The 18,419-nt window shown below is 46.9% G+C and overlaps 1 protein-coding gene across 1 annotated transcript; it reads left to right on the top strand.

The window, feature by feature from the left end:
- Positions 1 to 1,072: 1,072 nt before the first annotated feature.
- BSPH1 (binder of sperm protein homolog 1) lies at positions 1,073 to 17,795 on the top strand. The gene is made up of 6 exons (XM_025365865.1): positions 1,073 to 1,080; positions 4,392 to 4,452; positions 5,653 to 5,722; positions 11,329 to 11,361; positions 14,724 to 14,864; positions 17,644 to 17,795. Exons 1-6 carry the CDS (start codon positions 1,073 to 1,075, stop codon positions 17,793 to 17,795), a joined length of 465 nt encoding a protein of 154 aa, XP_025221650.1.
- The last annotated feature ends 624 nt before the right edge of the window (positions 17,796 to 18,419 follow it).

The following is an 18,419-nucleotide window of genomic DNA, read 5'->3' as shown; positions in this document are numbered from 1 at the left end:
TGAGGATATTTCATTTCCCCTTGGTTCATTTCTTCTGGGGTGTGTGTGTGTGTGTGTGTGTGTGCGCGCGCGCGCGCGCCGGTGCACGTGTGTACCTGGGTCTCATTTTCTGCTTTCTTCCTGCAGTATCTCGTTTATAGGAGATCGACTTCGCTAATTCACAGAGGCGAATGGTTTGCGTACTTTCCGAGATTCGTAGCTCAAGCGCGCCCTCCTCTGTCTATGCAGTGAAGGGCAGCTTTTTGCATGCATGGCTTTTTGTTGGCAAGGAGGAATATGCAGTGGCCGATTTGTTTCTTCCTCGTCGTCGTTGTTGTTCTATTTTATTTTGTAGCATCCTAAAGTGTCCCCTCCTTCTGTTTCTCATCCTACCCAAGAAGGGTTTAGAAAAGCTAACTTAAGGGGCAAGGGAGAGAGAGAAAGAGAGGAAGAGAAAAGGAGAATGAATGACAATACATAAACCCATGGGTCAACCTTTATTTCAAGGCAGCCCAAAAGGGCAGCTCTCCCGTCTCTTTTACCCTCTCCTCTAGGTGTGAAGCTGATGCAGCACAGGCGAGCCCCAAAACTGAAGATTGCCCCGGGAGGGTTTTTGGCTTCTCCTAGAAAATAATTCAAGGGGCCAGGCGCAGTGGCGCACGCCTGTAGTCCCAGCACTTTGGGAGGCCAAGGTGGGTGAATCACCTGAGGTCAGGAGTTCGAGACCAGCCTGACCAACATGGTGAAACCCCGTCTCTACTAAATATACAAAAATTGGCCAGGCATGGGGACGGGTGCCCTGTAATCCCAGCTACTCAGGAGATTGAGGCAGGAGAGTCGCTTGAACCCAGGAGGCGGAGGTTGTAGTGAGCAGAGATCGCGTCACTGCACTCCAGCCTGGGTGATAGAGTGAGACTGTGTCTCCAAAAAAATAATAGTAATAATAATTCAAGGGCAGGTCAGTGGTGTTAGACAGCAACTTTTACTGAAGCCTCAGTGCACAGCCACAGCAGAGGAACACACACACATCTGTATCTTTTCTAAGACTGGGAGAATTTTACAGTTGCTCGAATAATTGAACGGTGGCTCGAGGATGTTAGAGTAGGTTATAAATAAATTCCTGCCGTGTTTAGCTGAGGCATGAACGCAGTGCCCACTAACCACTCCCACTTTCCTCGAGGGCCATTCTTTAGAAAAGGCTGTAGGAGTTCCACGGCATTGTTGATTCCTGGATTCTCCAGCTCTCTAGAACTCAAGAACTACTTAAGTTCAGAGTTGCTAATGTCCATTTTATACTACTACAAAATGGTACTATGTATACTTTATTTATGGTACTACTTACACTTTTTTAATACAGACTCTGTCTCCACAAAAATGTTAAGAATTTAGCCAGGAGCAGTGGTGCATATCTGTGGTCCCAGCTACTCAGGAGGCTGAGGCAGAAGGATTGCTTGAGCTCAGAAGGTCAAGGCTGCAGTGACCTGTGATCACACATCACACCACTGCACTCCAGCCTGGGCAACAGAGTGAGATCCTGTCTCTAAAAGAATAGGAGAGGCCGGGCGCAGTGGCTCACGCCTGTCATCCCAGCACTTTGGGAGAACAAGGCAGGTGGATCACTTGAGGCCAGGAGTTCAAGACCCGCCTGGTCAACATGGTGAAACCCCATCTCTATGAAAAACACAAAAATTAGCCAGGCATGGTGGTGGGCGCCTGTAATCCCAGCTACTCAGGATGCTGAGGCAGGAGAATCACATGAACCCAGGAGGCGGAGGTTGCAGTGAGCTGAGATCGCACCACTTCACTCCAGCCTGGGTGACAGAGCGAGACTCCATCTCAAAAAAAAAAAAAAAAAAAAAAAAAAAAAAAATTGGAAGAGATAAGAACGAAATGCCCATCCACTTCCTCTTTCCAGGAGAGCTATAGGTGAAAATTAACACCAGTCATCTACATGGGGACACGCTTCAACTCTCCCGTGAATTGAAACATCTCTACTTTCTATGTTGACTTCACTTTTCATGTTTCATCTTTACTTTTCATGTTGCTTTTTATGTTCACTCTCATGCCTAAGCTCTCAGCTTTTCCAATGACATAAGCAAAGCTGAGACCAAAATCTCATTTTGCAGAGATACATCAGGGTGTTACAGACTGAACCGGATCTTCCCAAAATTTACACGTTAAAGCCCTAACCCCCAGTGTGGCTATATTTGGAGACAGGTTCTATAACAAGGTAGCAAAGGTTAAGTAAGGGCCAGGCAGGGTGGCTCATGCCTGCAATCCCAGCACTTTGGAAGGCTGAGGTGGGAGGATCTCTTGAGCCCAGGAGTTTGAGACCAGCCTAGGCAATATAGTGAGACTCCATCTCTACAAAATGAAAAATAAATAATTAGACAGGCATGGTGGTGCTCACCTGTAGTCCCAGCTACTCAGAAGGCTGAGGCTAGAGGATTGCTTGAGACAGGGGGGTTGAGGTTGCAGTGAGCCATGATCGTAGCACTATACTCCAGCCTGGGTGACAGAGTGAAATGTGAGATACTCTGAAAGGAAGAAAGAGAGAGAGAGAGAGAGAGAGAGAGAGAGAGAAGGAAGGAAGGAAGGAAGGAAGGAAGGAAGGAAGGAAGGAAGGAAGGAAGGAAGGAAGGAAGGAANAGGAAGGAAGGAAGGAAGGAAGGAAGGAAGGAAGGAAGGAAGGAAGGAAGGAAGGAAAAGAAAGAAAAGAAAGGAAGGAAGGAAGGAAGGAAGGAAGGAAGGAAGGAAGGAAGGAAGGAAGGGAAAGGAAAAGAAAGAAAATAAAGGAAGGGAGAAAGGAAAGAAGGAAGAAAGAAAGAGAAAGAAAGGAAGGAAGGAAAAGAAAAGAAAAGAACAGAACTGCCAATGCTCTGGGAGGGGAGGGAGGGAGGAGGAAAGAAGGAAGGAAGGAAGGAAGGAAGGAAGGAAGGAAGGAAGGAAGGAAGGAAGGAAGGAAGGAAAGAAAGAAAGAAAAGGTTAAGTGAGATCACAAAGGCAAGGCCTTAATCCCATAGGAATGGTGTCCTTTTAAGAAGAGACGGAGTTATTAGATCTCTCTCTCTCAAACTTGTAATTACTCCTGCAATCCCAGCACTTTGAGAGGCCAAGGCAGGAGGATTGTTTGAGCCCAGAAGTTCGAGACCAGCCTGAGCAACATAGTCAGACCTTGTCTCTATTAAATATATATATATATTTAAAATTAATTTTTTTGAGATGGAGTCTCGCTCTGTTTCCCCGGCTGGAATGCAGTGGCAGTTTCAGCTCACTGCAACCTCTACCTCCTGGGTTCAGTCGGTTCTCCTGTCTCAGCCTCCCGAGTATCTGGGATTACGGATACTCTCTTTCTCTTGCCCCCCTCTCTCCATGCACACAGAGAAAATGCCTCATGAGAACACAGTGGAAAGGCAGAAGCCAGGAAGAGGGTCCTCACCCGAAACTGAGCTTGCCAGCACCTTGACCATGGAGTCCCAGCCTTCAGAACTATGAGAAAACACCCCCAGCCTGTGGCATTTTATGGCAACCCTTGCAGATGCACAGGGTTCAGGAAGATCTGTGTGTCTTCAGTACAATTACTCAACTCTTTTTTTTTTTTTTTTTTTCCCTGAAGATAGAGTCTCGCTCTGTTGCCCAGGCTGGAATGCAATGGCATGACCTCGGCTCACTGCAACCTCCACCTCCTGGGTTCAAGCAATTCTGCCCTCTCACCCTCCTGAGTAGCTGGGATTACAGGTACCCACCACCACGCCTGGCTAATTTTTATATTTTTAGTAGAAATGGGGTTTCACCATGTTGGCCAGGTTGGCCTCGAACTCCTGACCTCAAACGATCCGCCCACCTCGACCTCCCAAAGTGCTGGGATTACAGGCATGAGCCACCACGCCCGGCCTTATTCAACTCTTAAAAGCAACAAATACTCGTGAAGCTTGAATACCTGCCACTGGTCTTGTGCCATGCCTCTGTGAAAAAGGACATTCAACAACCGCTGTCACAGATAGAGGTCAAGGCATGGCCGGGCGCGGTGGCTCAAGCCTGTAATCCCAGCACTTTGGGAGGCCGAGACGGGCGGATCACGAGGTCAGGAGATCGAGACCATCCTGGCTAACACAGTGAAACCTCGTCTCTACTAAAAATACAAAAACTTAGCCGGGCGAGGTGGCGGGCGCCTGTAGTCCCAGCTACTCGGGAGGCTGAGGCAGGAGAATGGCATGAACCCGGGAGGCAGAGCTTGCAGTGAGCTGAGATCCGGCCACTGCACTCCAGCCTGGGTGACAGAGCAAGACTCCGTCTCAAAAAAAAAAAAAAAGAGGTCAAGGCATTTAGGTAACGTCCCCAACTAATAAGTGGAAAATCCAAGATTTGAACGTGAGTCTATCTGATGTGAATGCTCCTCTATGTTCCACTAGTCCTAAAGCCGGCATTGCAGCCAGATGTTCTGAATCCAAACCCAATGCCATCCCTGTTCATGTTTGTGGAAGATAACAACGGAGGGCCTGAATGATGTCCTCTCTCTTAGAATCATCGGGAATTTCTGTGTGCCTGTGATGAGCGGCAATCCCAGGGAAGCTCCAGAATCCAGATACCATCCTGACACTTCATGACCTCGGGAAAGATTTTTCTTTCGTCCCCGGCCCTACCCACCCAGTACCGTTGGCTAGATACCAACTGTGGTTCTGAAAAAATGTTTTGTCGCATTTTTTATCCAGTGCCTTGGGGTATAGTGACTCTTCCGTTGAGCAGGAAAAGAATAACGAGTTCTCTCTGGTGTTCACGTCAGTCCTTCCAGAGGGTACCGTGTTCTGGCTCCGGCTCAGCGTCCTGAACATGCCTTTAATGTGCAGTGAGGGGTGAATCTCCAGAATGTTCCCCACCAGCTCTGTGTGGATTTATCATAGCCTCTATAACCTCACCAATATTCAGCAATATCACTGCCCATTGTCTTTAAGAGAAGTTACGACTAGAATTAAGAGTGTTAAAAGAGTGTTCAAAGAAAGCAAGAAAGAAAGAAAGAAAGAAAGAAAAGAAAATCAAAGTCAAAGGTGCATTATCAGCCAGATGCAGTGGCTCATGCCTGTAATCCCAGCATTTTGGGAGGGTGAGACAGAAGGACTGCTTAAGGCCAGGAGTTCAAGACCAGCCTGGGCAACATAGCGAGATCTTGTCTCTACGAAAACAAAAACAAAAACAATTAAATCAGCCAGGGTCTGGGCATGGTGGCTCAAGCCTGTAATCCCAGCACTTTGGGAGGCTGAGGTGGGCAGATCACTTGAGGTCAGGAGTTCGAGACCAGCCTGGCCAGCATGGCGAAACCCTCTCTATACTAAAAATACAAAAATTAGCCGGGCATGGTGGTGGGTGCCTGTAGTCCCAGCTACTCAGGAGGCTGAGGCAGGAGAATCGCTTGAACCCTGGAGATGGAAGTTGCAGTGAGCCAAGATCACGCCATGGCACTCCAGCCTGGGCAACAGAGCGAGACTCTGTCTCAAAAAAAAAAACCAAAACGACATTCCCAGGTGGATGCTGCCAGTTTTTCTGAGCACCTTGAGATTGAGAGCAGGGGAGAAAATGCTGTCAAGTACATCTGTGAGAGCAGCTGGGGTGGGAGGGGCAGAAATGGGAGAGTATAAAATCAGAGGTGACGCTGGCTGCGGTGCATGACACTTGCAGCAGTTGGAGGTGATGCAGAACCTGGTGGGATGGGTGTCGCTGGCTGGCTGCATGTGTGGGCTGAACGCAGGTGAGGCAGCAAGGTGGGCGAGCGACGGGAGGAGCAGGGGACAGAGCAGGGTTTGAGACAGGCAGGAAACAGATTCTGTTCATTGTCCATGATCTGTTTTGAACACAGCACAGTGTTCTGTGCAGAAGAGAGGACTTGGGGAGTCCCGGGTTCCACCCCTAGTTCTTCCTCTTGTTAGTTGGAAGATCATGTGTGATCGTGCCTCTCTCTAAGCCTTGGCTGTCTCATCTATGGAATAGTAATAATCATCTTTAAGAAAGAAAGAGCTGGGTCGGGTGTGGTGGCTCACTCTTGTAATCCCAGCACTTTGGGAGGCCAAGGTGGGTGGATCACCTAAGATCAAGAGTTCGACACCAGCCTGGCCAACATAGTACAATCCTGTCTGTACCAAAAATGCAAAAATTAGCTGAACATGGTGGTACGCGCCTGTAATCCCAGCTACACGGAAGGCTGAGGCAGGAGATTCACTTGAACCCAGGAGGTAGAGGCTGTAGTGAGCTGAGATTGCGCCACTGCACCCCAGCCTGGGTGACAGAGTAAGACTCTCGAAAGAAAGAAAGAGAGAAAGAGAGAAGGAAGGAAGGAAGGAAGGGAGGGAGGGAAGGAGGGAAGGAAAAAGGAAAGAAAAAAGAAAGGAAAGGAGAGGAAAGGAAAGGAGAGGAAAGGAAGGGAAAGGAAAGGAAGAAAGAAAGCTTTTGATGTATTGTTTTGGGAAGTTCTTCAAAGTCTGTTGTTAAGAAAGTAAGTCACAAAATAAACAGTATATACACTAAGCTATCTTTTGTGTTTAAAAAAAAAAAAAAAAAAGGAGTAAATGCTTGTTTGGCTATTCAAAAAACCTATCTAGATTTCACAAGAATTACATCAGTAACCAGCAGGGAAGATGACAGTGTGACTGAGGTCAGACATGGCTCAGGGAACTTTGATATTCTCCCTTGCATAACTCACTTGAAATTCGAACCGTTTGAATCACCTCTCCGGAAAACAAATCTACTGACAGCAAAAACAAGTGATCTTTGTTTCTCATGGTCATTGTAAGGATTAAAGTAGGAAAGAACTGCCAAGGCTCTGCAGCCAGCCTCCAGCAGGAGCACGCTGGAGTTGACACTGATCTATCCCTCTCTGCAGCCAGGGAGAACATGCACCAGGAGGGGTTGCAAGCAACAGGGTGTTAGAAAGAACCTGTTCTATCATGTGGGGTTTACTTGGGTGATTTGGGATGGGAGGCTTAAGAAAGCAGAGATTCACTCAAGACTGGATGCTGGCCGGGCGTGGTGGCTCACGTTTGTCATCCCAGCACTTTGGGAGGCCGAGGCAGGCAGATCACCTGAGGTCAGGAGTTTGAGACCAGCCTGGCCAACATAGCAAAACCCCATTTCTACTAAAAATACAAAAATTAGCCAGGCGTGGTGATGCACGCCTGTAATCCCAGGTGCTTGGGAGGCTGAGGCAGGCGAATCACTTGAACCCAGGAGGCAGATGTTGCAGTGAGCCGAGATCTCACCACTGCCCTCCAGCCTGGGCAACAGAGCGAAGCTCCATCCAAAAAAAAAAAAAAAGATTGGTTGCTGTCGGAAAGAGGGCGAAGGAGGGACATTCTATGAGTGGGTCTCTCAATAAATTTTGTCTATAGGGAAGACAGACTAGAACAAGAACATTTAATCAGTAAAGAAGTAGCAATCAGTCACTTTAGCCATGACGGAGGAGGTGTTGGGTTTTGTGTTAAGTTGCGCAGGGAACTTGTTTTTGCCTGTGCTTACACAAATTTCTGAAGTCATCTTCCTTTATCTCATGGTACGAAGATCTCAGAGCAAGGTTGAGATTATGAATCTGGGAGATTATGTCTGATAGGAGAATAAACTGGCCAGCTCTGAGTGCCACGTCAGCTTTCAGATGTCAGGCGCTGCCTTCTATTTTGTCCTTCACAGAACACAGCAGGCACACTGCTATGTCCTCACACACATGAAAGTAATTCTCAGTGTTGTTGGTGGTGGTGGCAGCGGCGGTGGCAGTGGTGTCTCTTCATCAGTTGATCAGTTGGAAAAGAAGGAAGATTAAGTGGTAAAAATGCTCAAGCTGGCTGGGCACGGTGGCTCATGCCTGTAATCCCAGCACTTCGGGAGGCCGAGGCGGGCGGCTCACCTGAGGTCAGGAGTTCCAGACCAGACCAGCCTGGCCAACATGGTGAAACCCTGTCTCAACTAAAAATACAAAAATTAGCCGGGCTTGGTGGTGGGAGCCTGTAATCCCAGCTACTCAGGAGGCTGAGGCAGGAGAATTGCTTGAACCCGGGAGATGGAAGTTGCGATGAACTGAGATGATGCCACTGCACTCCAGCCTGGGCAACAGAGCAAGACTCCGTCTCAAAAAAAAAAAAATAATAAATGTTCATGTTTGTTCAGCGACATGATGGAACATGAGGCTTAAATCACAACAACTGTAAGGACTTAGTTGTGTTCAGTAATAGTCGTAGATGGAATGGCAAAGGCCTACTTCCGGGGCCACCGCAGTCTGAGAGAAACAGCCCAGTCTCTGAAATCAGACAGAGCGGAACCTGAGTCCAGGCTGCACCTGGTTTTGGCTATGTGGACAAAACACACATAAAAGTATTTCTCGGCTCTTTCATCTGTAAAACTAGGAGAAGATGATAGAGATTAAAGACAATAAGGGTGAAAGATTATCAAGATGAGCTGTCGGCAGAGCCAAGAGCTCTGTGACCGGACCAAGTAGAAGAGTCACCCAGCAGCACCTGGAATCCTGGGGTTTAACAGAAAATATTAGCACCTGTGGTTTTAACCTAACATGAGTCACTCACCAGCTGCACTTGGAGGAGGTTCAGTTTGTGACAATGACTCCACGAGGCAAGACTGTTGTAGAGACTCTGTTATACCTGCACTACTTCCTAGTTCTGTGGCTTCGAACAAGCAATTTCCCTCTCCAAGCCTCCGCTTCTGTGCACAATGGTAGATCATGACCATACACGTATATTACAAATACATATCATTATACACTTTGGGAGGCCAAGGAAGGAGGATTGCTTGAGGATGGGAATTCAAGACCAGCCTGGCCAACATTGCAAGACCCCTGTCTCTACAAAAATAACAAATAAAAATAAATTAAAGGTGAAAATATGTATTATTGGCCAGGTGTTGTAATTCCTGTATTTGCGGGCTGTAATTCCGCCTGTAATTCCAGTATTTGGGGAGGCCAAGGTGGGAGGATCACTTGAGCACAGGAGTTGAAGACCAGTCTGGGCAACATGATGAAACCGCATCTCTACAAAAAATACAAAAATTAGCCGGGTGTGGTGGCACACGACTGTAGTCCTAGCTACTCAGGAGGCTGAGGGGAGAGGATCACTTGAGCCCAGGAGGTCAAGGCTACAGTAAGCCATGGTTGCAACACTGCATTCTCCAGCCTGGGCTACAGAGAGACCCTGTCTAAAAAATATATATATACACACACATAAATACACACACATATATATACATATATATATAATATAACAATACCAACAACCTATGAATTAGCATCTTTTTATCAAAGGTAAAGAAAGTCAGTCAGGCACAGCACTTTGGGAGGCCGAGGTGGGCAGATCACTTGAGGCCAGGGGTTCGAGACCAGCCCGGCCAACATGGCAAAACTCCATCTCTACTACAAATGCAAAATTAGCCGGACATGGTGGTGGACGCCTGTAATCCCAGCTACTTGGGAGGCTGAGGAATGAGAATCGCTTGAATCTGGGAGACAGAGGTTGCAGTGAGCCAAGATCACACCAATGCACTCTAGCCTGGGTGACAGAGCAAGACTCCATCTCAAAAATAAAATAAAAATAAAGAAAAGTCAGCTGACTCTGGGCACACTGCCTATGAGTTAGCCCTGCTCCGTAAGGAGCAGGAAAAAAGGAGAGGAGAGAGGAGAGGAGAGGAGAGGGAAGGGGAGGGGAGGGGAGAGGAGAGGAGAGGGGAGGGGAGGGGAGAGGAGAGGAGAGGAGAGGAGGAGATGGGGAGAGGGGGAGGGGGAGAGGGGGGAAAAAAGGGGAGTGGGGAAGGGGAAGAAGGGGGGGAGGAAGGGGAGGGGAGGGAGAGAAGGGGGAGGGGGATGGGGAGGGAAAGGGGAGGAGGAGGGGAGGAGGAAGGAGAAAGGGAAGTTTATTCCCTTGCACAGAAAACTGGCACTTCTGAGGTCAGATCAACATCTACTGAACGCCTGCAGTGCGCCCTGACAAAGACTGACTCTGCAGAACAGTCTGTGAAGTCAGATTTCTTGAGCTTATGCCTGATTCCTACCAGTCGACTGTAGACTTTCTGGCAAGTTGTCCCTTTATAGCACGTTTTCGTGTCTGTCAAACTTGGGAGGTGGGGCTGGGAGGGAAGGGAGTCATAAATCCGCATCTCCCTCCTGAGGCTGTTGTGAAGATGAAATGAAGGCGGCAACAGGAACGTGGTGATGGCCAAGTCAGCCTGAGTCACTGGTATTAGACAGAGGCTCTGTGGGAGGTGTTGATACAACAGACACTTAAATGCCCTAAAATAGGCTCAAGGATGATGAAAGAGCCCAATTTTCTAGAAGAAAAAAGAAAAAAAAAACTCACCACTGAGGCTTCTGGGAAAATGCAGTCTCATGCAGTGAATCGACACGTTGTTTTCCTGAAACGTGGACATGGGGGTGAACGCTAGAGGATTCCCTCTGACCTGGAGAATTGCAGAACTTCAACAAATAGGCGGACGTTGACTAACATTGATAGAGTGAGTTTACTGTCACCTAACCCTAGAAAAGCCTTTGCAGGAGCCAGGTGTGACAGCACGTGCCTATGCTCGGAGCTACTCAGGAGGCTGCAGCTGGCAGATCTCTTGAGCCCAAGAGGTCAAGATCAGCCTGGGCAACGTAGCAAAACCCCATATCTACCAAATAAAAATACAAAAATTAGCTGTGCATGATGGCTCATGCCTGTCCATCCTAGAGGGGACAATGGTTTGAGCCCAGAGGGTCGAGGCTGCAGTGAGCCATCGTCGTACCACTGCACTCCAGCGTGGGCAACAGGGCGAGACTCTGTCCCTCTCAATAAATTAAATAAATAAGCAAATGTTTCAAAAATGAAAAGAAAGCCTTTCGAATGCTCAGAGTTCCTTGTCTGAATAAATGGGCTTTTAGACCGGGTGCAGTGGCTCACGCTTGTAATCCCAGTACTTTGGGAGGCGGAGGCAGGAGGATCACTTGAGGTTGGGAGTTCAAGACCAGCCTGGCCAAGATGGTAAAACCCCATCTTTACTAAAAATACAAATATTAGCCGGGTTTGGTGGTCAGCACCCATAATCCCAGCTACTCGGGAGGCTGAGGCACAAAAATCGCTGGAACCTAGGAGGCGGAGGTTGCAGTGAGCCGAGATCCATCTCAAAAAAATAAAATAAAATAAAATAAATAAATGGCTTTCGCGAGTAGATGCACAGTCTCCCAATTAGAAGTGTTCATGGGTATGATATCGTGGGTGTTTTACAACAGAACAGTTGGCTGCTTGAATGTTGAGGTACTTTTCACAGCCATTACTCTGGGAATAGAGTAACTTAGGAGGCAATCTAAATGTTACCCTTGCTTTTCTCTTTCAGAACTGATTGCACATTTGCACCCTCCGACCCAAGGTAGGGAGACCATCTCTTAATTTGTTCGCGTCTCACATGCTCACAATAAGCAATATTATATTCCTGAAGTCCCTTGCCCTTTCTTGCCATCTCACGCTTTCCTCTGCTGTTCTTGTGCCGTGAAGAGCCCTCCGTTGCCAGGTCTGGGGACTCATGCCTGTAATTCCAGTACTTTGGGAGACCAAAGCGGGAGAATCACTTGAGCCCAAGAGTTCAAGACCAGCCTGGGCAACATAGCAAGACCCTATCTCTACTAAAAACACAAAAATTGCCGTGGTGTGGTGGTGCGAACCTGTAATCCCAGCTACTCGGGAGGCGGAGGTGAGAGGATCACTCAAGCCCAGGAGATTGAGGCTGCAGTGAGCTGTGATCACGCCTCTGCACTCCAGCCAGGGCAACAGAGTGAGATCCTGTCTCAAAAAAAAAAAAAAAGACCATCCGTGGTCACAGCAGCCAAACCATGTTTCAGGATCCAGTTCAGTTCACTATTCAAGATTTCTTCCCTTGCCCCTCCAAAAACTGCTCTCTCCTCCATTGTAACTAGCATCAGCATTTGTGCCACAGCTTTTTGTTTGTTCATTATTTTATTTTATTTTTAATTAACAAATAATAATCGTATATATTTGTGGGGTAGAATTGGATATTGTGATGTATTTTTACACTGAGGAACGGTTAAATCACCTCACCTCACATACTTATTTTTGTTAAATAAGTTATATAAGTTATTAATAAGTTATTTTGTTAAATAAGTTAAATAAGTTTTGTTAAATAAGTTATTTTTAAATAAGTTAAATAAGTTATTTTTAAATAACTTAAGTTTTGTTAAATAAGTTATTTTTAAATAAGTTAAATAAGTTATTTTTAAATAACTTAAGTTTTGTTAAATAAGTTTTGTTAAATAAGTTATTTTGTTAAATAAGTTATAAACTTATTTTGTTAAATAAGTTAAATCACCTCACCTCACATACTTATTTTTGTTAAATGGTTAAATCCATCACCTCACATACTTATTTTTTTATGGTCAGAACACTTAAAATTTAATTTTTTGGCCGGGCGCAGTGGCTCACGCCTGTAATTCTAGCACTTTGGGAGGCCAAGGTGGGCAGATCATGAGGTCAGGAGTTCGAGAGCAGACTGGCCAACATGGTGAAACTCTGACTCTACAAAAAAATACAAAAATTAGCCGGGCGTGGTGGTGGGCACCTGTAATCCCAGCTACTCGGGAGACAGACAGGAGAATCATGGGAACCTGGGAGGCGGAGGTTGCAGTGAGCAGAGATCACGCCATTGCACTCCAGCCTGGACAACAGAGCGAGACTCCAGCTAAAAATAAATAACCAATAAAATCAAATCTAATCTTTAGCAGTTTTGAAATTTAATAGTCACCATGCTGTCCAATAGATCTCTAAAACTTATTTCTCCTGTCTAACTGAAACTCTATCACGCTTAACATCTCCCTAGTCCCCATGCCACACCCCGAGCCTCTAGTAACCACCATTCTACTCTCTACTTCTATGAATTAAACTTCCGAAAAAAGCATTGGTAGTTTTTATTGTTTGCTTGCTCGTTTGATAAATTGAACAGCCTTATCAAGGTACAATCTACATTGCATCAAATTCATCCATTTTAAAGTTTACCATTCAACAATGTTTAGTAAATTTACAGGCTGGGCGCCATGGCTCGGCCTGTAATCCCAGCACTTTGGGGGACTGAAGCAGGAGGATCACTTGAGCCTGGAAGTTCAAGACCAACCTGGGCAACATAGCAAGACCTTGCCTTAACAAAAAATAAAAAAATTAGCCAGGTGTGGGGGCACACACCTGTAATTCCAGCTACTCAGGAGGCTGAAACAGGAGGATCGCTTAATCCCAGGAGTTTGAGGCAGCAGTGAGCTGTGATCATGCCACTGCACTCCAGCCTGGATGACAGAGTGAGATCCTGTCTCTTTAAATTAAAAAGAAAAACAAGAGAGAGAGAGAGGCCGGCACTGTGGCTCACGCCTATAATCCCAGCACTTTGGGAGGCCGAGGCAGGCGGATCACGAGGTCAGGAGATCAAGACCATCCTGGCTAACACGGTGAAACCCCGTCTCTACTAAAAATACAAAAAATTAGCCGGACGTGGTGGCAGGCGCTTGTAGTCCCAGCTACTCAGGAGGTTGAGGCAGGAGAATGGCGTGAACCCGGGAGGCAGAGCTTGCAGTGAGCCGAGATCGCATCACCGCACTACAGCCTGGGCAACAGGGTAGGACTCGGTCTCAAAAGGAAAAAAAAAAAAAAGATTAGAACAAAATGCTTGTCCACTTTGTCATCATGACTTCTCCATGTGCCCATGATTACCTCATCTCCATTCCTCTCCTGTCTCTAAAAAGAAAAAGAAAAAAGGACTCCAGAGTTTTAGCTTAGGGAAATCAGGTGTGCAGTTGCTAGAGGATTTCCATGAAAAGGAAGCCAGCAACTCCAGTCTGCTTCCAGCCCTGGGTTGAATTAAGGCTTCCTTTGATATTCACTTGTATCTTCCACCACACACAGGAAAGGGCAGTTAGTGAGACCAGCTAACTGTCATTACTTTTAGTGGCAAAAACCACGATTACTTTTGCTGCAACCTAATACATGCAGATATGGAGGGATGTATGAGAAGCACGGTGCAGATCATCGAGATGGACATTTAAAAGTCAATTCCCTTTGTCCAGCCGGGCGCAGTGGCTCATGCCTGTCATCCCAGCACTTTGCCAAGATGGATGGATTCCCGGAGTCCAGGAGTTCGAGACCAGTCTGGGCAACATGGCAAAACCTCGTCTCTACAAAACATATAAATATTAGCCAGGCATGGTGGTATCCACCTGTAGTCCCAGCTACTTGGGAGCCTGAGGCAGGAGGATCACTTGAGCCTAGGAGTCTGAGGCTACAGTGAGCCATGATTGCACCACTGCACTCCAGCCTAGGCAACAGAGCTAGATCCTGTCTCAAAAATAAAAAATTAAAATTAAAAAAAAAAAATCACTTTGTAAGCTGGCCCTACATTCAGCGTGTCTTGTCTTTTTCTTTTCTTTTTCTTTTTTTTGACAGAGTCTTGCTCTGTCGCCCAGGCTGGAGTACAGCAGTATGATCTTGTCTCACTGCAACCTCTGCCTCCCGGATTCAAGAAATTCTCTGCCTCAGCCTCCTGAGTAGCTGGGATTACAGGTGCCCGCCACCACGCCCAGCTAATTTTTGTATTTTTAGTAGAGACGGGGTTTCACCATCTTGGCCAGGCTGGTCTTGAACTCTTGACCTCGTGATCCACCCGCCTCGGCCTCCCAAAGTGCTGGGATTACAGGCATGAGCCACCATGCCCAACCCAACGTGTCTTTTCTTTTCCAGTGATCTCCCATAAACCCTGCGTCTTCCCATTTACCTATGGTGATGTCACCTACTACAGCTGCATCTCCACCCGCAGTGACTTTGACTGGTGTTCTCTTGACAAGGAATTCCAAGGCAGGTGGCGCTACTGCACAGGGCTGGGTGAGTACCCTGGGTTGAACTGTCCTAGATGCCCAGGACCCAAGAAGTAGTGAATAGCAGCTGGCTACATGGTTTTTGGTGTCAAACAGACTTGAGTTCAAATCCTGACTCCTTTACAAAATTTTAATTGCTTTGAAAATAGCTCAGTGTGGTCAACAAAGCATGATCTGGCCAGGAGCAATGGCTCATACCTATAATCCCAGCACTTTGGGAGGCCGAGGTGGATGGATCATCTGAGGTCAGGAGTTTGAGACCAGCCTGGCCAACATGGTAAAACCCCATCTCTACTAAAAATACAAAAATTAGCCAGATGTGGTGGTGTACGCCTGTAATCTCAGCTACTCAGGAGGCTGAGGTAGGAGAATCTCTTGAACCTAAGGGGAGGAGGTTGCAGTGAGCCGAGATCATGCCACTGCACTCCAACCTGGGTGACAGAGTGAGACTCAGTCTCAAAAAAACATGAAAAGTAGCATGGTGTGCCGTTAGTTCAGCAATGATTACACTTAAAACTCTCAGGAAGGCCGGGCACAGTGACTCATACCTGTAATCTCAGCACTTTGGGAGGCCGAGGTGAGTGGACCGCAAGGTCAAGAGATCGAGACCATCCTGGCCAACATGGTGAAACCCCATCTCTACTAAAAATACAAAAATTATCTGGGCGTGGTGGCGGGCACCTGTAGTCACAGCTACTCGGGAGGCTGAGGCAGGAGAATGACTTGAACCCGGGACTTGGAGGTTACAGTGAGCTGAGATCACACCACTGCACTCCAGCCTGGTGACAGAGCAAGAATCCAACTCATAAAAACAAACAAACAAACAAAAAAGTCTCTCAGGAAATGTGAGTTAGTACAACCACTGTGGAGAACAGTTTGGAGGTTCCTCAAAAAACTGAAAACAGAGCTGCCATACTGTTACCAGATGGAAGGTCTTGACAGTTAGTTGTCCAGGTTCTTGGCGTGTTGAACAAAGAATCAAACAAAACGCACAAACAAAGCAACAAAAGACAAACAAAGCAGCAAAAGAACGGAGTAATGACAGCACAGATTTATTGAAGCAAAAGTACACTCCACAGAGTGGACGCTGGCTTGAGCAACAGGCTCAAGCACACCAATTACAAGGCTCTCTAGGGTTTTCATTAGGCTAGAAGAATTAGGTAACACCCCTGGGTACCCTTTAGAGGCCTCCAATTGGTTACGCCTTATGAAGGATTTGCCCATGACCAATCAGAGGCTGACGTGGAGATTTGGCCCACAGTGAATCAGAGGCTGGAATGGAGACTTCTGTCTTGTTATCATAGGAGTGAGGATGTGACCTGGATGCTGCCTAATCTTGCCTAAAACTGGCTGCACCTGCTGTTCTTTTACTTATACCTTAACCCTTGGTTACCCTATATCCCTGTTCTACAGCCTCAATACGATCCAGCAATCCCACTCCTGGGTATATTCCCAAAAGAAAGGAAACTCGTATGTCAAAGAGACAGCTGCACTCCCATATTTACTGCAGCTCTGTTCTCAATAGCCAAGATTTGGAAGCAACCAAAGTGCCCGTCAACAGACAAATGGATAAAGAAAATTTGGTACATATGCACAATGGAGTACTATTCAGCCATAAAAAAGAAGGAGATCCTGTCATTTGCAACAACATGAGTGGAGGAGCTGGAGGTCATTTTGTCAAGTTAAATAAGTCAGGCACAGAAAGAGAAACTTCTCATGTTCTCACTTATTTGTGGGAGCTAAAAATAAAAACAATTGAATTCATGGAGACAAAGAATAGAAGGATGGTCATGAGAGGCTGGGAAGAGGGAATGAGGTGGGGAAGTGGAGAATGACTAATGGATAAAATAAACAATTAGAAAGAATAAACAAGATGTAGGCCGGGCTCAGTGGCTCACACCTGTAATCCCAGCACTTTGGGAGGCCGAGGCAGGTGGATCACCTGAGGTCGGGAGTTCGAGACCAGCCTGGCCAACATAGTGCAACCCCATCTCCACTAAAAATACAAAAATTAGCTGGGCGTGGTGGTGGCACCTGTAATCCCAGCTACTCGGGAGGCTGAGGCAGGAGAATCACTTGAACATGGGAGGCAGAGGTTGCGGTGAGCCAAGATCGCGCCACTGCACTCCAGCCTGGGCAACAAGAGCAAAACTCTGTCTCCAAAAAATAAATAGGCCGGGCGCGGTGGCTCATGCCTGTAATCCCAGCACTTTGGGAGGCCGAGGCGGGCGGATCACAAGGTCAGGAGATCGAGACCACGGTGAAACCCCGTCTCTACTAAAAATACAAAAAACTAGCCGGGCGCGGTTGTGGGCGCCTGTAGTCCCAGCTACTCGGGAGGCTGAGGCAGGAGAATGGCGGGAACCCGGGAGGCGGAGCTTGCAGTGAGCTGAGATCGCGCCACTGCACTCCAGCCTGGGCGACAGAGCGAGACTCCGTCTCAAAAAAAAAAAAAAATAAATAAATAAATAAATAAATAAATAAATAAATAAGATCTAGTATTTGATGGCACAATAGGGTGACTATAGTCAATAACAATTTATACATTTTGAAATAACTAAAAGAGTATGATTGGATTGTCTGTAATATGAAGGATAAATGCTTGGGGCGATGGATACCCCATATACTTTGATGTGGTTGTTATGCATTGTATGTCTGTATTAAAGTATCCCATATACTCCATAAATATATACGCCTACTAAGTACCCACATAAATTAAAAATTAAACAATCCTTTAGAAACTGTCTGTGTTCATAATTCTCCCTCTGCCCCCATTTTCCCTGCAGATTCTCCTCAGTGTGTCTTCCCCTTCATCTTCAGACAAAAAGCCGTTCACAATTGCACCAAGGAAGGCTATATTCTGAATCGGAGTTGGTGTTCATTGACAGAAAATTATGATAAAGATAGGAAATGGAAGCAATGTTCTCCTCAGAAGTAAGCTGGTTGGGAACGGTGGAATGGGGGATCCTACAGATCTTTTTTTTTTTTTTTGGAGACGGAGTTTCGCTCTTGTTGCCCAGGCTGGAGTGCAATGGCGCGATCTTGGCTCACTGCAACATCCGCCTCCCGGGTTCAAGCAATTCTCCTGCCTCAGCCTCCGGAGTAGCTGGGATTACAGGCACGTGCCACCACACCCGGCTAATTTTGTATTTTTAGTACAGACGGGGTTTCTCCATATTGGTCAGGCTGGTCTAGGAACTCCCGACCTCAGGTGATCCACCCACCTTGGCCTCCCAAAGTGCTGGGATTACAGGCGTGAGCCACCGTACCTGGTCCCATATAGATCTCTTAAAGTGAGAATCCTCTGGAGTAAGGGACTGGGGAGCTTGCAGCTTAGATTAACTGGTAATGGTTTAGACCAGCAGTTGGCAAACATTTCCTGTGAAGGGCCCAATAGTAAATACCTTAGGCTGAGCAGGTCATGTGGTCTCTGTCACAAATACTCAACTCCGCCATTGCAGCACAAAAGCAGCCACAGGCAATACAAAAACAAATGAATGTGCCAGGTGTGGTGGCTCACGCCTAGCGCTTTGGGAGGCTGAGGCAATAGGATTGCCTGAGG

Source organism: Theropithecus gelada, chromosome 19 (assembly GCF_003255815.1).
Source record: "Theropithecus gelada isolate Dixy chromosome 19, Tgel_1.0, whole genome shotgun sequence".
NCBI classification, from domain to species: domain Eukaryota; kingdom Metazoa; phylum Chordata; class Mammalia; order Primates; family Cercopithecidae; genus Theropithecus; species Theropithecus gelada.
Note: the sequence above shows the minus strand (reverse complement) of the source record. Positions and strands in the feature narration are given on the sequence as shown.